The sequence below is a fragment of the Heptranchias perlo genome, chromosome 34 (genome assembly GCF_035084215.1).
Source record: "Heptranchias perlo isolate sHepPer1 chromosome 34, sHepPer1.hap1, whole genome shotgun sequence".
Classification (NCBI taxonomy): domain Eukaryota; kingdom Metazoa; phylum Chordata; class Chondrichthyes; order Hexanchiformes; family Hexanchidae; genus Heptranchias; species Heptranchias perlo.
This window is the reverse complement of record NC_090358.1, coordinates 110735-132765: the sequence shown is the minus strand read 5'-3', so window position 1 is coordinate 132765 and position 22031 is coordinate 110735. Positions and strand designations below refer to the sequence as shown.

At 47.1% G+C, this 22031-nt stretch overlaps 1 protein-coding gene across 1 annotated transcript in view; it reads right to left on the bottom strand.

Moving 5' to 3' along the window:
• cilp (cartilage intermediate layer protein, nucleotide pyrophosphohydrolase) overlaps nucleotides 1–12929 on the bottom strand; it is a 57431-nt gene extending 44502 nt beyond the window's left edge. Inside the window, exons 1-3 of the mRNA XM_067971140.1 lie at nucleotides 12856–12929; nucleotides 12125–12283; nucleotides 4561–4830 (exon numbers count right to left, since the gene is read on the bottom strand). Coding sequence (XP_067827241.1) covers nucleotides 4561–4830; nucleotides 12125–12185 — 331 coding nt within the window. The 5' untranslated portion in view covers nucleotides 12186–12283; nucleotides 12856–12929. The remainder of the gene's footprint in view (nucleotides 1–4560; nucleotides 4831–12124; nucleotides 12284–12855) is intronic.
• Nucleotides 12930–22031: the final 9102 nt, after the last annotated feature.

Sequence of the window (22031 nt, the reverse complement as noted above, 5' to 3'; positions counted from 1 at the left end):
AGCAGATGAGTGAACTGTAGCACGACTTACATCTTGACTAGCCAGAGGCATCCAGCATTGCAATCACAAGGGCTACCAACAGAAGATATTTTCCCAGGTCGAATTTGGTCACTTTGAGTGTTGATTAACTATAACAATGATATTCATGCCAACCAAATAAATAAGATTTGATCAATAAATTTGCTGAGAGGAAACAAACAGATGTTGTTTTATGAGATACAGTGGTCTGGTATGGTGGTCTTTCGATATGAACTAGGATTACAGTTGATAGCTGGACTCTCAGGATCCAATTTTATAAATTAACCATTTCATACCTTGAATACTTTCACCAACCTCCTGCTGAAGTTATGGTGAGACTGGAACTCCTAGAGAATTTCATGGCCACTATCGTCTCCAACCCCCCCACCCCTCAAATCATAACCGCACTCTTCTTCCTCGCTAATTTAACCTGGGATCCTCTCCCCCACCTCAGACCTAGTTGTGTTAGTATTCTTTTTCCACTCTTCCCCCATTCAAGCTGATACTCTATCTTCCCAACTCACAGTGGCACTCTCACTCCCCCACTTCAAATCGCCCCTCATCTCTAAAGCATTGCTCCCAGCTTCTCTCAGAGATCTGATTATACAACTGCCCTCTTCCCTCTCTCTTTCATTAATAACCATTTATTCCCTTCCCTTACCCTTTCATTTTTCCCTTCTCTTTTTCCTTCACCCAAGCAATTCCACCCGTGCAGTGTCAGGAATGCTCAATAAATTCAATTAATGTAATCATACCAAAATGTTTTCCTTATCTAATAAAAAAGTGACTTCTCCTAGTCTTGAAGAAAATTAACCTTTATATAAAATAACAAAGTTCTTTTGAGGAAAATTGAAAGTTTTTAAAAGCTACATTTCAGCAACTCCTTTGTTTTATTAAACACTAAAAACTCTAGTTCTCAGAAGCCATCAGCTCCTCTTAAAATTTTTCTGCCTCCAATTTTGTGCACAATCAAAAGTGGAAGAAAAAAATTGGTTCTATCAGCCTTCAGTTTTCCTTCCAACTGATATGCTTGGTTCATGTTGATATGTTCTTTTCATTAGGATTGGAAATTAAGAACATAAGAAATAGGAGCAGGAGTAGGCCTCTCTAGCCTTCTCTGCCATTCAATCAGATCATGGCTGATCGTTGACCTCAACTCCACTTTCCCACTTGATCCCCATATCCCTTGATTCCCCTAGAGTCCAAAAATCTATCCATCTCAGCCAGGAATGGAATATAAAAGTAGAGATTTTTGCTACAGTTGTACAGGGCATTGGTGAGACAACATTTTTTTTTTATTCGTTCACGGGATGTGGGCGTTGCTGGCATGGCCAGCATTTATTGCCCATCCCTAATTGCCCTTGAGAAGGTGGTGGTGAGCCGCCTTCTTGAACCGCTGCAGTCCATGTGGTGAAGGTTCTCCCACAGTGCTGTTAGGAAGGGAGCTCCAGGATTTTGACCCAGCGACGATGAAGGAACGGCGATATATTTCCAAGTCGGGATGGTGTGTGACTTGGAGGGGAATGTGCAGGTGGTGTTGTTCCCATGTGCCTGCTGCTCTTGTCCTTCTAGGTGGTAGAGGTCGCGGGTTTGGGAGGTGCTGTCGAAGAAGCCTTGGCGAGTTGCTGCAGTGCATCCTGTGGATGGTACACACTGCAGCCACAGTGCGCCGGTGATGGAGGGAGTGAATGTTTAGAGTGGTGGATGGGGTGCCAATCAAGTGGGCTGCTTCATCTTGGATGGTGTCGAGCTTCTTGAGTGTTGTTGGAGCTGCACTCATCCAGGCAAGTGGAGAGTATTCCATCACACTCCTGACTTGTGCCTTGTAGATGGTGGAAAGGCTTTGGGAAGTCAGGAGGTGAGTATTTAGAATACTGACATCAAGGCAGCATTTGACCAAGTGTGGCACCAAGGAGCCCTAGTAAAATTGAAGTCAATGGGAATCAGGGGGAAATCTCTCCAGTGGCTGGAGTCATACCTAGCACAAAGGAAGATGGTAGTGGTTGTTGGAGGCCAATCATCTCAGCCCCAGGAGATTGCTGCAGGAGTTCCTCAGGGCAGTGTCCTAGGCCCAACCATCTTCAGCTGCTTCATCAATGACCTTCTCTCCATCATAAGGTCAGAAATGGGGATGTTCGCTGATGATTGCACAGTGTTCAGTTCCATTCGCAACCCCTCAGATAATGAAGCAGTCCGTGCCCGCATGCAACAAAACCCGGACAACATTCAGGCTTGGGTTGATAAATGGCAAGTAACGTTCGCGCCAGATAAATGCCAGGCAATGACCATCTCCAACAAGAGAAAGTCTAACCACCTCCCCTTGACATTCAACCTTGGCATTACCATCACCAAATCCCCCACTATCAACATCCTGGGGGTCACCATTGACCAGAAGTTTAACTGGACCAGCCTATAAGAGCAGGTCAGAGGCTGGGTATCCTGTGGCGAGTGACTCACCTCCTGACTCCCCAAAGCCTTTCCACCATCTACAAGGCACAAGTCAGGAGTGTGATGGAATACTCTCCACTTGCCTGGATGAGTGCAGCTCCAACAACACTCAAGAAGCTCAACACCATCCAGGACAAAGCAGCCCACTTGATTGGCACCCCATCCACCACCTTAAACATTCACTCCCTTCACCACCGGCGCACTGTGGCTACAGTGTGTACCATTCACAGGATGCATTGCAGCAACTCGCCAAGGCTTCTTCGACAGCACCTCCCAAACCCGCGACCTCTACCACCTAGAAGGACAAGAGTAGCAGATACATGGGAACAACACCACCTGCACATTCCCCCCCAAGTCACACACCATCCCGACTTGGAAATATCTCACCGTTCCTTCATCGTCGCTGGGTCAAAATCCTGGAACTCCCTTCCTAACAGCACTGTGGGAGAATCTTCACCACACGGACTGCAGCGGTTCAAGAAGGCGGCTCACCACCACCTTCTCAAGGGCAATTAGGGATGGGCAATAAATGCTGGCCTCGCCAGCGGCGCCCACATCCTGTGAACGAATAATAAAAAAAGATTTGGTCTCCTTATTTACGAAAGGACATAATTGCTTTAAAGATGGTTCAGAGAAGGTTCACTTGACTGATTCCTGGGATAAGGGGGTTATCTTATGAGGAAAGGTTGGATAAGTTGGGCCTGTATACATTGGGGTTTAGAAGAATGAGAGGTGGCCTTATTGAAACATATAAGATCCTGAGGGGACCTGAAAGGATAGATGCTGAGAGGATGTTTCCCCTTGTGGGAGAGACCAGAACTAGGGGACACAGTTTAAAAATAAGTGGTCTTCCATTTAAGACAGAGATGAGGAGGATTTTTTTGTCTCAGAGGGTCGTGAATCTGTGGAATTCCTTTCCCCAGAGAGCGGTGGAGGCAGGGTCATTGAATATTTAAGGCTGAGTTAGATAGATTCCTGATTAACAAGGGAGTCAAAGGTTATAGTAGGTAGACGGGAAAGTCGGGTTTAGGTCACAATCAGATCAGCCATGGTCTTATCAAATGGCAGAGCAGGCCCGAGGGGCCAAGTGGCCTACTCCTGCTCTTAATTCATATGTTGAATATAATCAATGATTCAGCATCCACAGCCCTCTGGGGTAAAGAATTCCAAAGATTCACAATCCTCTGCGTGAAGAAATTCCTCCTCAACTCAGTCTTGAATGGCTGCCCCCTTATCCTGTGACTATGACCCCTAGTTCTAGACTCTCCAGCCAAGGGAAACAATCTCTCAGCATCTACCCTGTCGAGCCCCCTCATAATCTTATATGTTTCAATGAGATCACCTCTCATTCTTCTAAACACCAGAGTGTTTCGGCCCATTCTACTCAATCTCTCCTCATAGATTAATTCCTGGGATGACAGGGTTGTCCTATGAACCTTCGTTGCACCGCCTCCAAGGCAAGTATATCCTTCCTTAGATAAGGAGACCAAAACTGTACACAGTACTCCAGGTGAGGTCTCACTAAAGCCTTGTACAACTGTAGTAAGACTTCTTTACTCTTGTACTTCAACCCCACTGCAATAAAGGCCAACATGCCATTTGCTTTCCTAATTGCTTGCTGTACCTGCATACTAACTTTTTATGTTTCTTGTACGAGGACACCCAAGTCTCTCTGAACACCAACATTTCATAGTTTCTCACCATTTAAAAAATATTCTGTTTTTCTATTCTTCCTACCAAAGTGAATAACCTCACATTTCCCCACATTATACCCCATCTGCCACCTTCTTGCCCATTCACTTAACTGCCTGTCTATATCCCTTTGCTGTCTCTTTGTGTTCTCCTCAGCTTACTTTCCTACCTAGCTTTGTATCGTTAGCAAAAAAATTGATTTTTCTCTTGACAAGCTGACACATGTGTTGAAAAGCTATGTCAGCATGTTGTAAATAGATGAATTATTTATATATTTACTGAATTATTGATATATTTACTGGAACAAAATATAAAAACATAACTACAGATAAATCCAATGCAAACCATCTGTTCAAAAAGTTTGTTAATTAATTTTCTGCCTAATCGGAGCATGTTGCCTACCTTTGGGACACCTGAATCGTACAGCATAATTCGAGCAATGTTTCCCTGAATGTTGCTCCTTATTGAGACACCAGAAACCAAGCTGAGGACTGAGGTGCACCATCTCTTTGGTGAATGCAGCAGGGACTCCATGTATGGTGCGAGCCTCAACTCCAGCTGGTCTTGGACATATTCTTTCCGGATAATAATGTTGGATTGAAACAAGGTGCTCATAGTCTCCACTGCCACCAGGATGGTCTATATTAAACCAAGATGTCCATTCCCAGTGACCTGAAAAAGAGAAAACTTACTGCTGCACCAACAGAGAACTGACTGAGTTCCTCTGAACTAGTCTCATGAATACAGGCACAGACTGTCCAGTCTCTAGAAGTCAGGAAATTCTAGATGAGTATATCTGTCCGAGAACATCAAGACAATACATTTTTAATGTATTATGATTGCATAGTGAGATTTCCAACCCTTGCTGTGTCATGGAACCCATGCCCACATGCAGCAACATCCAGGGTTGGGCTGATAATTGGCAAGTAACATTCGTGCCACACAAGTGCCAGGCAATGACCATCTCCAACAAGAGAGAATCATACCACTTTCTCGTGACATTCAATGGCATTTCCATCGCATAATCCCCCATCAACATCCTGGAGTGACCATTGACCAGAAACTCAACTGGACCAGTCACATAAATATGTGGCAATGTAGTAAAAAATAACAGAGGTTTTGTATAAGAAGAGTGAAATTGGCTCCAGATAGGCTGGATTAAAAAGGTCTACTGACTCACACCTCTTGGTTGAAACAAAAGAAACACTAATTGCCATGGAAACCTACAAAATTGAGCCACATCAAAAACAATGGATGAATGGAGTGCCAATTAATTCCCAAACTGCACTTGAAGAAACCTACGGTTGGTAAGCAACTGCTCCAAAGGTGTGGTCCCAATCAAGGGGACTATAAAAATGACTATGTGGAGGAAACAATGGCTCTGCCTTACTGCTTCTTCCAGATCACTTGCTGCATGGCTGCCCTGATCCTGAGAGAAGAACAGGTGCAGCAAAACTACCTGTGGGCTTCGAAACACCAACAAGGCCTCAACAAACCTCAAAGCCTCAGCCAACCCTAAGTATATGTCAAACTGTCTTTTAGTATAATAAGCCTTATCCTCTAATCAGGGTTTGCATTTTGGAGTCAGAATGTTGTCCTTTCCTTTTTTTTGTTATTGTTAAAGCTTCTAAATCATGTTTGAACTGTAGATATTGTTTAACTTTAGGTCCATGTTTATCTGGTATATAAAAAATTCTCCTTTTCTTTTAAAGCCATGGTTTATGCCTGGAGTTTCATATTAGGATAAAGAGCCCATTAAATTAAATATAACATTTCAATCATGTGGCGATAAAAAGGCATTTTCCCAAATTAAAGACTAAAATCACGATGTGCCTTTTATCCCAACAGTTACTAGAGCAGGTCAGAAGCTGGGTATTCAGCAGCGAGTGACTCAACTCCTGACTCCCCAAAGCCTCTCCACCACCTACAAGGCACAAGTCAGGAGTGTGATGGAATATTCTCCACTTGCCTGGATGGGAGCAGCTCCAACAACACTCAAGACGATTAACACCATCCAGGACAAAGCAGTCTACTTGATAGGCAGCCAATCCACCACATTAAACATCCACTCTCTCCACCACTGACGCACCGTGGCTGCAGTGTGTACTATCTACAGGATGCACTGCAGCAACTTGCCAACTTCGACAGCACCTCCCAAACCCGTGACCTCCACCTAAAAGGACAAGGGCAGTAGGTGCATGGGAACAACATCACCTCCAAATTCCCCTCCCAAGTCACAAACCATCTTGACTTGGACATATATTGGCCGTTTCTTCATCGTTGCTGGGCAAAATCCTGGAACTCCCCGCTAACAGCACTGTGGGAGCACCTTCACCACACGGACTGCAGTGGTTCAAGAAGAAGGCTCACCACCACCTTCTCAAGGGCAACTAGGGATGGGCAATAAATACTGGCCTTGCCAGCGATGCTCACACCCTGAAGGTTATTAAAAAAATCTTTCAAGGCTAACTCTAAATCCTAGTGGTTTCAGGAAAAATGACAATGACAAAAAATTGATTTTCATCTGTGTAGAATGTTTAAGTTGAATTCTTTATTGTTAGAAACAACATGGGAGGGATAATGACTCATGGCCATCCAGGGTATTTCTCAAAGGAAAAGCCATGAGCCAAGAGCCCAGACAGGCTAATGGTCATAGGCTTCACAAGATGCAAGTTATTAGGGAAAACACATTAGGAAGTCCAAGATGGTAAGTAAATTAAATGGCCTCAGATTTACATTGTATGGGAAACAGTGTAGACCATTGTCAAAGATTGCCAATATATTTAATATTGATAAAGCAATTGTTTCAGTATTTCTTCAAAGGATGTTAAATGATATATTTGGGCTGACTTTATGCCAGAAAACAACCAGTTTCCAGGAAGATGCTCTGATGTCCAGCCAGCAGAAAGTTTGTATTGACCAGCTGAGAAGCTGGGTCAATTTGAAACTTTAGCATGTTTCACAGCGTAAAGTGAGAGCTTCTGTCTTAAAGTCTATGAATAGAGAGAAACTGAATGGTGCCTTTATTATTTTATGTATCAAGGAGAATAATGAAGTATAAGACTCACTGCTTCATTCTATGTGCTGTTCATTTACCTATTTTTAAATAAATCATCTGTTGGTTTAGAGCCCGATTCTCAGCCTAACAGAGCATCTGTGCAGTCCATTATTTGAGGAGAATCATGACAGAGCATATGACCCAGTAGCTGGTGTACAGGGTAAGGGTTCTCTGTTATAACCCCTGGTTATCGCTATTGTTTACCTTGATATTGGGCCAAATAGATACATTGCAGATCATAGCAGATGCCAGGTCTGTTTATAAGGCAAAACTGTGGCAGATGGATTGCAACACGGGTAAGTGTGAGGTCATCCATTTTGGACCAAAAAAGGATAGATCCAAGTATTTTTTAAATGGTGAAAAGCCAGGAACAGTGGAGGTCCAAAGAGATTTAGGGGCCAACAAAGACAGATCACTAAAATGTAATAGTCAGGTACAAAAAATAATCAAAACGTTAGCCTTTTTAACTAGAGGGCTGCAATATAAGGGGGAGAAGGTTTTGCTACAGCTATACAAAGCCCTGGTTAGACCACATCTGGAGTACTGTGTACAGTTCTGGGCACCGCACCTTAGAAAGGATATTGGCCTTGGAAGGAGCGCAGCTCAGATTCACCAGAATGTTGCCAGGACTCCAAGGGTTAGATTATGAGGCGAGATTATATAAATTAGGCTTGTATTCCCTAGAATATAGAAGGCTAAGGGATGATTTGATTGAGATTTTTAGGATTTTGAAAGGCATTGATAGGGTAGATAGAGAGAATTTTTTTCCGCTGGTGGGGGAGACAAGGACAAGGGGACATAACCTTAAAATTAGACCCAGGTCATTCAGGAAAGAAGATAGGAAACACTTCTTCACGCAAAGAGTGGTATAAGTGTGGAACACTCTCCCACAAAGAGCAGTAGATGCTAGCTCAATTAATCATTTTAAATCTGAGATCGATAGATTTTTGCTAGTCAAGGGTATTAAGGGATATGGAGCCAAGACGGGTGGATGGAGTTAGGATACAGATCAGCCATGACCTCATTGAATGGCGGAACAGGCTTGAGGGCCTACTCCTGAGCCTATATAAGAGTGGCTGATGACATTGAACCCCAGAAAATATCTCTCCTATAAACCCCAAATTGTGACAATGACATTAGACTTTTATTCAGCTTAGTTTTGTGTTGTGTTGAACATGAAACTGTTAAATTACTGAATTGATGACATTTACAATGTCAATTTCACTTAGTTGTAAAGCCGAGGTTGTCTTTCTAGAGCATAATCTTCACATTCTTACCCAAGCAGAGTAAAGCCTGTGATCAGTAAACGTTTAGAGAGTTTAAGAAGAAAATGTGCCTGACTTTTCAGATGTTTCATGCAGAGCCCATCTGTCATAGACAGAACAATGACGCACAATCCCAAAACACTATTTAAATTCCCAGAACTAAGGGTTCACAGGGGAAGGATTTGTGGAAACAGAGCTCCCAGAGCCTGTCTGTAATGGTATTTAGAAGTACAGCTTGTTATAACATTCTTACTGTATCTCACGGGAAACAAAAAACTGCCAAAGAGCAGAATTCTTTACTGATAAATTACAAGCCATTTCTAATCGATGACACAGATATTTTGGGGGGAAAATAAAAAGAAATCACGGTCAGTTCTGCTGAAACAAATCTCTGATAAAGTGAAGATTTCTGCTATTAGAAGAGATTTTAAATCCCAAAGCCATTTTCTGTCAACATTCTTATTGGAGATTAAATTCCATTTTAATGAAAAAAGGAAGAATTCCCATTTTTCTCTGTAAATTAACAACTTAGCAGACAAATAATGTGAAAGCACAGGGTTAGTGTGAAGTTTGGGCAGATATTGGCTCAAAGTCTCTACACCCCAACACACAAATCCCTCGCCCGGTCCCTACACCCCAACAGCAACATACCACTCTCCCTGTCTCTACACCACAACATTCACAGACCTCTCGCCTGTCCCTACATCCCGAAATTCACAAACCCCTCGCCCGGTCTCTACACCCCAACACTCACAGACTCCTTGCCTGGTCTCTACACCCAAACAGCCATAGACCCCTCACTCGGTCTCTACAACCCAACATTCACAAACCCCTCGCCCGGTCCCTACAACCCAACATTCACAAACCCCTCGCCCGGTCTCTACACCCCAACACTCACAGGCTCCTCGCCCGGTCTCTACACCCCAACACTCACAGATGCCTTGCCCATTCTCTCTCTACACCCCAACATTCACAGACCCCTCGTCTGTTCTCTACACCCCAACGTTCACAGAGCCCTCACTCGGTCTCTAAACCCCAACTTTATAAATAGAGGCATGGAGTACGAAAGCAAGGAAGTCATGAAACTTTATAAAACACTGGTTCGACCACAACTGGAGTATTGTGTCCAGTTCTGGGCACTGCACTTTAGGAAAGATATGAAGGCCTTAGAGAGGGTTCAAAAAAGATTTACTAGAATGATTCCAGGGATGATGGACTTTAAGACTATTATAAGACCATAAGAGATAGGAGCAGGAGTAGGACATTCGGCCCTTCGAGCCTGCTCTGCCATTCAATGAGATCATGGCTGATCTGATTTTTACCTCAACTCCACTTTCCCACCTTTTCCCCATATCCTTTGACTCCCTTGCTGATCAAAAATTTGTCCCTAACTCAGCCTTGAATTTATTCAATGACTCGGCCTCCACAGCTTTTTGGGTTAAAGAATTCCAAAGATTCATGACCCTCTGGGAGAAGAAATTCCTCCTCATTTCCGTCTTAAATGGGTGACCCCTTATTCCAAGACTATGCCCCCTAGTTTTAGATTCCCCCATGAGGGGTAACATCCTCTCAGCATCTACCCTATCGAGTCCCCTCAGAATCTTGTATGTTTCAATAAGATCTCCTCTCATTCTTCTAAACTCCAATGAGTATAGACCCAACCTGTTCAATCTTTCCTCATAAGACAACCCTTCCATACCCAGAATCAACCTAGTGAACCTTCTCTGAACTGCCTCCAATGCAAGTATGTCCTTCCTTAAATAAGGGCACCAGAACTGTACGCAGTACTCCAGGTGTGGTCTCACCAGCACCTTGTACAGTATGACTTCCCTGCTTTTATACTCCATCCCCCTAGAAATAAAGGCCAATATTCCGTTTGTCTTCCAGCTTACCTGCTGCACCTGCATGTTGACTTTTTGTGTTTCATGTACAAGGAGTTATGTTATGTGGATAGACTGGAGAACCTGGGGTTGTTCTCCTTGGAACAGAGAAGATTGAGAGGAGATTTGATAGAGGCATTTAAAATCATGAAGGATCTAGACAGAACAGATAGAGAGAAATTGTTCCCATTGGCAGAAGGGTCAAGAACCAGAGGACATAGATTTAAGGTGATTGGTAAAAGAACCAAAAGTGACATGAGGAAAAACTTTTTTTTTTTTACACACAGCAAGTGGTTAGGATCTGGAATTCAATGCCAGAGTGGGTGGTTGAGGCAGATTCAATTGTGGCTTTCAAAAGGGAACTGGATAAGTACTTGAAAGGTAAAAATTTGCAGGGCTGCGGGGATAGGGCGGGGAAGTGGGACTAGCTGGATTGCTCTTGCATAGAGCCGGCCCGAACTCGGTGGGCTGAATGGCCTCCTTCTGTGCTGTAACCTTTCTATGGTTCACAGATCCCTAGCCTGGTCTCTTCACCCCAACATTCATAGGCCCCTCGCCCAATCTCTACACCCCAACAATCACTGTCCCCTCACCCAGTCTCTACACCCCAACAATCACCGACCCCTCACCTGGTCTCTACATCCCAACAATCACCGACCCCTCATCCAGTCTCTACGCCCAACAGACACAGGCCCCTCACCCATTCTCTACACCCCAACACTGACTGGCCCCTCACCCGGTCTCTACACCCAACATTCGCAGACCCTTCACCTGGTCTCTACACCCCAACACTCACAGACCCCTTGCTTGGTCTCTACACCCCAATACTCAGAGGCCCCTCGCCCAGTCTCTACATCCCAACATTCACAGATCCCTCGCCCAGTCTCTATACCCCAACACTCACAGACCCCTCGCCCGGTCTCTACACCCCAACACTCACAGACCCCCCCCACCTGGTCTATACACCCCAACATTCACTGATCCTTCATCCGGTCTCTACAACCCAACAGTCACAGACTCTTCGCTCAGTCTCTACGCTCCAACATTCACAGACCCCCTCGCCCGGTCTCTATAGCTGAAAAGTCATAGATCCCTCACCCAGTCTCCATACCCCAATACTCACAGACCCCTCCCCTGGTTTCTACACCCAACAGTCACCTGGAACTGAAGGTATGAAAATAGCAGCAACAGTAGTTTGAACCTGGGTTTCTTTTCTATTTAATTTCTTATTAATTTTGAATGGATAGAAAAACACTGGCAGTTCTTCTAAAACCTTTATATATTTCTGCAGCTTATTTGTGATTCTATTCATTGCCAAATTTTTTGTTTAAAATGTCTGGAAATCTTTGGCGTCTGTAAGATATAGATTATATTTTAAACACCGGTTTAGTACACATTTTTGTTAAGTAGTAATTAAAAATAAAATTATGTGTCAGACTAGAAATTGGAGTTTTGTAAGGGTCATCTCCCAACTCGGAGATAAAATCTATCCCGTGATTAAAGGGCAGGGCAAGCGGGCAAATAACCAATAAACCGCGAGGAACTGTAAATATCGTGATGATAATACAGCATAAATAACATGAAACAAGAAAATGCATCCCATAATAAGAATAAGAAATTTGCAAGGTTAGATATTTAGGTATCAGGTGATGGTTGAATTAGAACAAAAAATTGAAGTCGAGTACGAAATATATATTCATGTTCCTGAAACCAAAAGATTGCTAAAGGCCGAGAAAAGTCCCGAGTGACAACTTGATACTGACCTTGTGATAAACCGCAAACCGTTCCCAATAAGAGAAGGATTGCGGCTCGGTTTGGATCCATTTCTTTATCTCTGATCCTATAATTGGAGCAGATGGAATGTGTCTTGTGGATCTTCACACAGCGCCGGCTAATTTAATCAACGTTGTCAGGAGCAGATGCTTAATAAACAAAAGGTGTCATTAATCCGGCCCCATAGCTCATTCTCACACAACTAGAACAGCGGGCGATTCCAACTATTTGAATGTTTAACTTTTATAAACGGTCACAATAATACCTTCAGGCTTGCAATGCCTGTACTAAAGATCTCAGCTCCCATACCTGGGACAGGTTCAACTCTGAAGGTATCTCAGTATCGTCTATATCTGAAGGTAGAGGGCGGCCTCGTCCCATTTATAAACAATTTTACAACACCAAGTTATAGTCCAGCAATTTTATTTTAAATTTTTTGAGGAGGTCCTACTATTTTAGTCCACGGCAGTTGGTGTTGTAAAATTGTTTACAATTGTCAACCCCAGTCCATCACCGGCATCTCCACATCATCGTCCCATTTAAAGCGAGGAGTCTCTAAAACTGAATCCAGAACTCTCGGCAACTTTATCGAAAAGCAGAGTCCCCGATATTCACCTCCCGTATCTAGGCAGAAATCTTAGACCCTTCCTCCAGTTGGTAGTTTATTGCTAAAGACAGAAACTAACAGTTAAAGTTGAAGAAAGTTAACCCCACCACTCACCTCTGAAGACAGAATCTCCGACTCCCAGATCCGACAATGCTTCCGTTTGCCATTATATAGGATTTGAGGTCTATGCCCGCACTGTGTCGGAGTTACGCCCAGAAGAAATGGCCACCTGCCGTGGACTAAAATAGTAGGACCTCCTCTAAAAATAAAGTAATTATTCGGAGCAAAGAGTGAGCATTGTACGAATAGTTGTGGGAAACTGTGCTGGTATCATTCAGGTACTTTAAAAAATCTTATGAAGACTTCCGGCAAGCAAAGTAACAAATACAAAGCAACCAGTCATTGGAGACCGGCAGAAGAGTCAGAATGGAGAAAAATGGGGATATACAGAGGACACAAATATATAGAAGGCACAGATATATAGAGGGTACACATAAAGAGAGGATAGAGAGTACAGATATATAGAGGACACAAAGGGTACAGATATATAGGGTACAGATACATAGGGCCTGATTTTACCAGGGGTGCGGGTTCTCGGCGGGTGGTCATTCGGGCACGTGAAAAACGCGCCGTCCGAATTGAGTGCGTTGCACATGCGATCGCGGCATAATTGAGGCAATTAGCCGGCAGTTACGGGTTCTCCGCTTCTCAGCTGCGTGCCGGCGGGCTGCGCATGCGCATTGACGTCTGAGCGATGGTGGAGCTCTATTTAAAGGGGCAGTCCACCAAAGCCCCTCCAGCCACAACCTAGAGTCCATGCAACATGGAGGAGCGCAGGGGTAAGGCTGCTCCTCGATTCACGGACCATGCCCTCCAGGTGCTGCTGGACGGGGTCCGGATGAGGAGGGAGACGCTGTTCCCGAGTGATGGAAGGAGGTGCCCTGGCACCAAGAAGGCATGGGAGGAGGTGGCGTCGGAGGTCACCAGCAGGGGCAACACCACCCGGACTTGGATTCAGTGTCGGAAGAGATTCAATGACCTCACCAGGTCCGGGAAAGTGAGTACACTAACGCACTCTGCGTCACTCCGTCTTCCACATCACCTCAAACACCTCACAACCCCATCTCCACTGACAGCACAGCGCTCCCGCAACAATCCTCACAGCCACCCAACTATCATCCTCACAGTGCCTGCACGTACCCACCGTCCCTGTCCCCACTCGACCACTACCACACACCCCAATCCCCATACAATGGGATGGCCATGTGGCACACGCATCCTCCCATCCATCTGCCGCACGCTCAACCCACTCACACCAATGCTTGAAGCGTCTCACATTGCAATCATCACTCAATAACGTTTTTGTGTTTTGCCCTCACAGGAGAAGAGGTACAAGAACGCCCACGAAAGGGCACGCACCGGAGGGGGCCCGCCACACCAGGTGGCTCTGACAGATGCCGAGGTCGAGGCATTGGCGATCAGCCACACGCTACATTGCCTGTCCGTGGCGGATGGCGAGGCTGGTTCTGGCGAAACGGCCGGTAAGGGAAAGCTGGCACTCAGCACTCATGAGCGCGAATGATCTTAGCATCACATGGCATATGCCGCACCGCCACATTTGGTCACATGCCTGATATTGCCCTCTTCTCTTGCAGGGCCGTCTGCGAGCGCCGTTTCCGTTGAGGGCGATTCCTCAGAGGACATGCCGGTCTCTGAGGGTGCATCATCACACATGAGCCTTGCATCCACCAGCGCAGATACACACACCTCGGTAGGTGCCCCCCCTCAGTTAGTTGGGATTGCACATGGTGAGTCACCGCGCACACGTGAGCATGAGCAGACCCTGGTGGCAGGGTCAGCCGTGGAGGGTCCGCGTTGGTGGGAGCACTCTTCTCCAGGCTCTGCTCAGCCGGACCCAGATGCTGAACCCAGGGGGCCACCAGTCAAAAGGAGAGTCATCGAGGGGCACCAGCACATTGCCGAGGTACTGGGAGAGGTGCCACGCGCACTCTTCACAATCGCACGGAGGATGGAGGAGTCCAACTCCTGCATGAGGGGAATGGTGGCACAGGTGCAGGAGGGTATCGCCGAGATAGTGTCGCAGGGACGTGAAGGCATCTCTGAGATAGTGTCGCGGGTAGGTGCGGGAATGTCTGCGGTGGAGGACAGGCTAGCCTCCCTCGAGCGTCACGCACAGCTCACCAATGAGTCCATGCAGGCCCTCACAACGGCTGTTCGGATTCAGGGTGAGCAACATTCTGCCGCCATAAGCAGGTTGACAGATACATTGGAGGTGGCCTTGCAAGGTCTCATCCACGTCATCCAAACTGCCGTCCAGCAGGGTGGAAGGGGTGATGTGGGCCTTGGCCATGAGAGGGAAGAAGATGAACGGGGAAATGGAAGTGTGGACGCTACTCAAGGCGCCCCCACGTCTCACCCGTTGCCCCCCTCTCAACCAGTGCCTGCAATAGTCCCTCCTCTCCAGGTGGCCGAGTCTGCCCCTGCACAGGTGCAGGAGGAGCAGTCTGTGGAGGTGCCCTCACGGGCACCGAAACCCAGGGGGCATCGGCCCAAAGCATCTACCAGGTTAGGGCACGAACAGGAGCAACCTGCCACCACCTCTGCTGGAGCCACAGGAGTAGCACCACGTAGGGGTACCAGGAAAAGAAAACCCAAAGTTCTGTGAACACACAGGGATTGCACCAGGGTGTTTGACTATTTGTTATCTTTTTATTTCTAGTCTTTGAATGGCACCACAAAATAAACTCAATTTTTCTCACCAATGCTGCCACCTCTTGTCCATTATTCTGCGGCTTGTGCAATAGGTCCCTTCCGTGCGCCTCATCATGACGACGACCACCCGGTCCCACCCATTGGTCATAATACAGTGGGTGCAGGTGTACAGGCACCACTCTTCTGTGGAGGGAGCCTGTATGGACCCTCGTCTGTGCACGTTATGATATGTGAACGCGTCACACAGTGTGATGTTAGGAGAACCGTTGGCATATGAGTGCCTCCCTGGCCTGACGAGCACGCAGGTGAGCCGGTGTTCGGCCCATGGGTCGTTCCTCCTCCTCTCGCTCGTACTCCTCCTCTTCCTCCTCCTCCTCCTCATCGTCGTCCTCAATGTGGGTGGCGGGTGTGCATGGGGCCTCCTCCAGCGGCACCCCTCTCTGTTGTGCCATGTTGTGCAGGGCACAGCAGACAACTATAATTCGTCCCACTCGGAGTGCCGTGTATTGGAGCGCTCCCCCAGAACGATCAAGGCACCTGAAGCGCATCTTGAGCAGCCCCATAGCCTGCTCAATTGTAGACCTGGTAGCAATGTGGCTGTCATTATATCGACGCTGCGGCTCGGTGATGGGGTTCCTCAGAGGTGTCATGAGCCACGTGTGCAGGGGATATCCCTTGTCGCCAAGGAGCCAGCCGTTGCCGGTGTTGGGTGCGTGGAAGAGGGGCGGGACGGTGGACTCCCTGAGGACGAAGGCATCGTGGCAGCTGCCGGGGTATCTGGCGCACACGTGTAGGAATCTCTGGCGGTGGTCACAAATGAGCTGGGCGTTCATGGAGTGATACCCCTTCCTGTTGATGAACAGCCCTGGCTCATGTGGAGGTGCCCGTATTGCTATGTGGGTGCAGTCGACTACACCCTGCAACCGTGGGAAGCCAGCCACAGCATGGAATCCAACCGCCCTCTCCGTCTGGCTGCGCTCATCCATGGCGAAGTTGATGTAGGTCGAGGCCCTGCGGAACAACCCATCGGTGACCTGCCTAATGCACTTGTGTGCAGACGACTGAGAGACCCCGGTGATGTCCCCCGTGGCACCCTGGAAGGATCCGGATGTGAAGAAGTTGAGGGCAGTGGTGACTTTGACGGCAACGGGTAAGAAGATGCTGCTTGGTCCATCAGGGAGCAGCTCATCATTAAGGAGGCTGCAGATGTCGGCGACTACCTGGCGAGTGACTCTGAGCCTACATATGCACTGCTGCTCAGAGAGGTCCATGAAGCTTAGCCTCGGTCTGTAGACCCTGTGCGGAGGGTAGTGCCTCCTGCGACGCATCTCTCTCTGCGGTTGCCCTCCATCCTGCTGTGCAGGTGGATGTGCCACAGCACTGTGTTGTGGAGATGCACGTCTCTGAGGCGGACGGCGTGGACTGCGAGGCTGCTGAGGCTGGTCATGCTGTTCGTCCTCCGAGGATGTCAACGCAGCCCCCATCTGGCAGGTGTAGGTCTGCGGGGTTGTGCACGGTAGAAAAGTGTGTCCTCGCAGAGGGGTTGCGGTTCCACGCCGGTGAATCTTCTTGCTTGGAGGAGGGTGGTGGAGGGCAGGCGTTGCCCAATGTTACGGAGTGTCCTCCTGCGTTGGTGAAGGCTCTCCCGCCCCCCCCCCCCCACCACTGTGGAGTGCACCTTGGCAGCTGCCACAGGCTGCTGGCTGCAACACGCCCGTTAGGAGTGAGAGTGTTTCCCCCAGTATGGGAAACAGTCTCATTTCAACGTAAAATCCCACACTTGATAAAAAAACAGCTCAATCAGGTCAGTTAATGACCTGAAATAGCTACAAAAATACTCTCAAGTGGAACCCCGCTGGCTTTAAGTGCCTGCGGGATTCCCACCTGCGGGGTCTGCGCGCGCACGCCGGCGCATCGGCGTGGAACCCGGAAGTGGGCGGGATCGAGGCGGGATCCGGTCGGGCACCTCCATTTCGCGATTTTCGAGGCCCCCCCCCCGGCCGAGAACGCACCCGAGAGCGGGTGCTAAAATCGGGCCCGTAGGGTACAAATATTTTTTTTTATTCATTCATGGGATGTGGACGTCGCTGGCGAGGCCGGCATTTATTGCCCATCCCTAATTGCCCCTGAGAAGGTGGTGGTGAGCCGCCTTCTTCAACCGTTGCAGTCCATGTGGTGAAGGTTCTCCCACAGTGCTGTTAGGTAGGGAGTTCCAGGATTTTGACCCAGCGACAATGAAGGAACGGCAATATATTTCCAAGTCGGGATGGTGTGTGACTTGGAGGGGAACGTGCAGGTGGTGTTGTTCCCATGTGCCTGCTGCCCTTGTGCTTCTAGATGGTAGAGGTTGCAGTTTTGGGAGGTGCTGTCGAAGAAGTCTTGGCGAGTTGCTGCAGTGCATCCTGTGGATGGTACACACTGCAGCCACAGTGCACCGGTGGTGAAGGGAGTGAATGTTTAGGGTGGTGGATAGGGTGCCAATCAAGTGGCTGCTTTGTTCTGGATGGTGTCGAGCTTCTTGAGTGTTGTTAGAGCTGCACTCATCCAGGAAAGTGGAGAGTATTCCATCACACTCCTGACCTGTGCCTTGTAGATGGTGGAAAGGCTTTGGGGAGTCAGGAGGTGAGTCACTTGCCGCAGAATACCCAGCCTCTGACCTGCTCTTGTAGCCACAGTATTTATGTGGCTGGTCCAGTTAAACTTCTGGTCAATGGTGACCCCCAGGATGTTGATGGTGGGGGATTTGGCGATGGTAATGCCGTTGAATGTCAAGGGGAGGTGGTTAGACTCTCTCTTGTTGGAGATGGGTCATTGCCTGGCACTTGTCTGGCGCGAATGTTACTTGCCACTTATCAGCCCAATCCTGGATGTTGTCCAAGTCTTGCTGCATGCAGGCACGGACTGCTTCATTATCTGAGGGGTTGCGAATGGAACTGAACACTGTGCAATCATCAGCGAACATCCCTATTTCTGACCTTATGATGGAGGGAAGGTCATTGATGAAGCAGCTGAAGATGGGTGGGCCTAGGACACTGCCCTGAGGACCTCCTGCAGCAATGTCCTAGGGCTGAGATGATTGGCCTCCAACAACCACTACCATCTTCCTTTGTGCTCGGTATGACTCCAGCCACTGGAGAGATTTCCCCCTAATTTCCATTGACTTCAATTTTACTAAGGCTCCTTGGTGCAACATTCGGTCAAATGCTGCCTTGATGTTGAGGGCAATCACTCTCGCCTCACCTCTGGAATTCAGCTCTTTTGTCCATGTTTGGACCAAGGCTGTAATGTGGTCTGGAGCCGAGTGGTCCTGGCAGAACCCAAACTGAGCATCGGTGAGCAGGTTATTGGTGAGTAAGTGCCACTGTCGATGACACCTTCCATCACTTTGCTGATGATTGAGAGTAGACTGATGGGGCGGTAATTGGCCAGATTGGATTTGTCCTGCTTTTTGTGGACAGGACATACCTGGGCAATTTTCCACATTGTCGGGTAGATGCCAGTGTTGTAGCTGTACTAGAACAGTTCGGCTAGACACACGGCTAGTTCTGGAGCACAAGTCTTCAGCACTACAGCCGGGATGTTGTTGGGGCCCATAGCCTTTGCTGTATCCAGTGCACTCTGCCATTTCTTGATATCACGTGGAGTGAATCGAATTGGCTGAAGACTGGTTTCTGTGATGGTGGGGATATCGGGAGGAGGCCGAGATGGATCATCCACTCAGCACTTCTGGCTGAAGATGGTTGCAAACACTTCAGCCTTGTCTTTTGCACTCGGTGCTGGACTCCGCCATCATTGAGGATGGGGATATTTACAGAGCCTCCTCCTTCCATTAGTTGTTTAATTGTCCACCACTATTCATGACTGGATGTGGCAGAACTGCAGAGCTTTGATCTGATCCGTTGGTTGTGGAATCGCTTAGCTCTGACCATAGCATGTTGCTGCCGCCATTTAGCATGCATGTAGTCCTATGTTGTAGCTTCACCAGGTTGGCACCTCATTATTAGGTATTCCTGCTGCTGCTCCTGGCATGCTCTTCTACACTCCTCATTGAATCAGGGTTGATCCCCTGGCTTGTTGGTAATGGTAGGGTGAGGAATATGCCGGGCCATGAGGTGACAGATTGTGCTGGAATACAATTCTGCTGCTGCTGATGGCCCACAGCACCTCATGGATGTCCAGTTTTGAGCTGCTAGATCTGTTCTGAATCTATCCCATTTAGCACGGTGATAGTGCCACACAACACGTTGGATGATGTCCTCAGTGCGAAGACGGGACTTTGTCTCCACGAGGACAGTTCGGTGGTCACTCCTACCAATGCTGTCATGGACAGATGCATCTGCGACAGGTAGATTGGTGAGGACGAGGTCAAGTAGGTTTTTCCCTCGTGTTGGTTCGTTCACCACCTGCTGCAGGCCCAGTCTGGCAGCTATGTCCTTCAGGACTCGGCCAGCTCAGTCAGTAGTGGTGCTACCGAGCCACTTTTGGTGATGGACATTGAAGTCCCCCACCCAGAGTACATTCTGTGCCCTTGTTACCCTCAGTGCTTCCTTCAGGTGGTGCTCAACATGGAGGAGGACTGATTCATCAGCTGAGGGAGGACGGTAGGTGGTAACCAGCAGGAGGTTTCCTTGCCCATGTTTGACCTGATGCCATCAGATTTCATGGGGTCCAGAGTCAATGTTGAGGACTCACAGGGCCACTCCCTTCTGGCTGTATATCACTGTACTGCCACCTCTGGTGGGTCTGTCCTGCCGGTGGGACAGGACATACCCAGGGATGGTGATGGAAGTGTCTGGGACATTGGCTGAAAGGTATAATTCTGTGAGTATGGCTATGTCAGGCTGTTGCTTGACTAGTCTGTGGGACAGCTCTCCCAATTTTGGCACAAGTCCCCAGATGTTAGTGAGGAGGACTTTGCAGGGTCGACTGGGCTTGGTTTGCCTTTGTCGTGTCCGGTGCCTAGTGGTTCGATGCCGGGTGGTCCGTCCGGTTTTATTCTTATTGTGACTTTCTGTAGCGAGATTGTACAACTGAGTGGCTTGCTGGGCCATTTCAGAGGGCAATTAAGAATCCACCACATTGCTGTGGGTCTGGAGTCACATATAGGCCGGACCGGGTAAGGACGGCAGGTTTCCTTCCCTAAAGGACATTAGTGAACCAGATGGGTTTTTACGACAATCCGGTAATTTCGTGGCCATCATTACTGATACCAGTTTTTTTATTCCAGATTTTATTTAATTAATTGAATTTAAATTCCCCAGCTGCCGTGGTGGGATTTAAACTCATGACTTCGGATTATTAGTCCAGGCCTCTGGATTACTGGTCCAGTAACATAACCACTATGCTACCGTATAGAAGGCATAGATAAATAGAGGCTACAGATGTATAGAGGGCACAGATATATAGAGCGTACAGAGGGTACAGATACACAGAGGGTACATATATAGAGAGGATACAGATATAGAGGGTACAGAGAGTACAGATACATAGAGGTTACAGATATATAGAGGGTACAGAAGGTATAGATATATGGGGTACTGATACACAGAGTACAAATAAATAGAGGGTACAGATATATTGAGGGTACAGTGGGTACGGATATATAGAGGGCACGGATATATAGAGGGCACAGATATATAGAGGGCACAGATATATAGAGGGCACAGATATATATAGAAGGTACAGATGCATAGAGAGTGGACAATGAGCAAACAGACTTACAGAAGGTTGAGAGCGGGAACAGCATAGTTATCTGGTTGGTATATAAGGAATTGTGGGGATACATAGAAACCAGTAGGGATGTATACAGAAGGTAGACAATGAGGACAGTGAGATACACAGTAGTTACACAAGAGGGAATAGTGAAATATACACAGGAAGAGACATGGAAACAATGGATAAGGTTGGGCAATGGTATGAGATCAGCATTTCTGGAGCCTTCAATAGGTCAAAGCACAATGACCTCATTAAGAAATTTTCTTCTTGTAATTTATTCGATGAACAGTTGAACTAAATACCCAAAATATCCTAAATGCTCAACCTCATCAGATGGCACCAGCATAGATCATGATAAATGGACATTCATCTTTTTATTATGAAACCTATCCAGAGGTCCTTAAGAAAACACCTTTGGTCCTGTTCTGTTTTTCATCTTCATTAGCCACCTAGATGTGACATTATTTTCTTTGCTAATGACACCCCTTTCTAAAGAATGTTAGTTCCTCAACTGAAATAGAAGCAGCGACCAAATCACTAAACATAGATAGAGAAATAATTGGACAAAAGGCATGATATTTACTCAGTGTCAAGAGGTCTTCAGTCTTGAAATGATGACTTGAGAGACTTGAATTCCAACATTTGTGTTTGCATGAAATTCCTCTTTCTGCTATTTTAGTAGCGATATTAACTAGTTTAAAATAAATATCAATAACTCTGCCAAGAAAAAATGACTGTTATGTTATCCACTTCTCTCTGCTGTATAATAGTGTAAATGGGTGGAAAGCTGGTTTCTGAATGTAAACCCTCAATTAATCTCAAACTGAGTTATCACTTTGCCA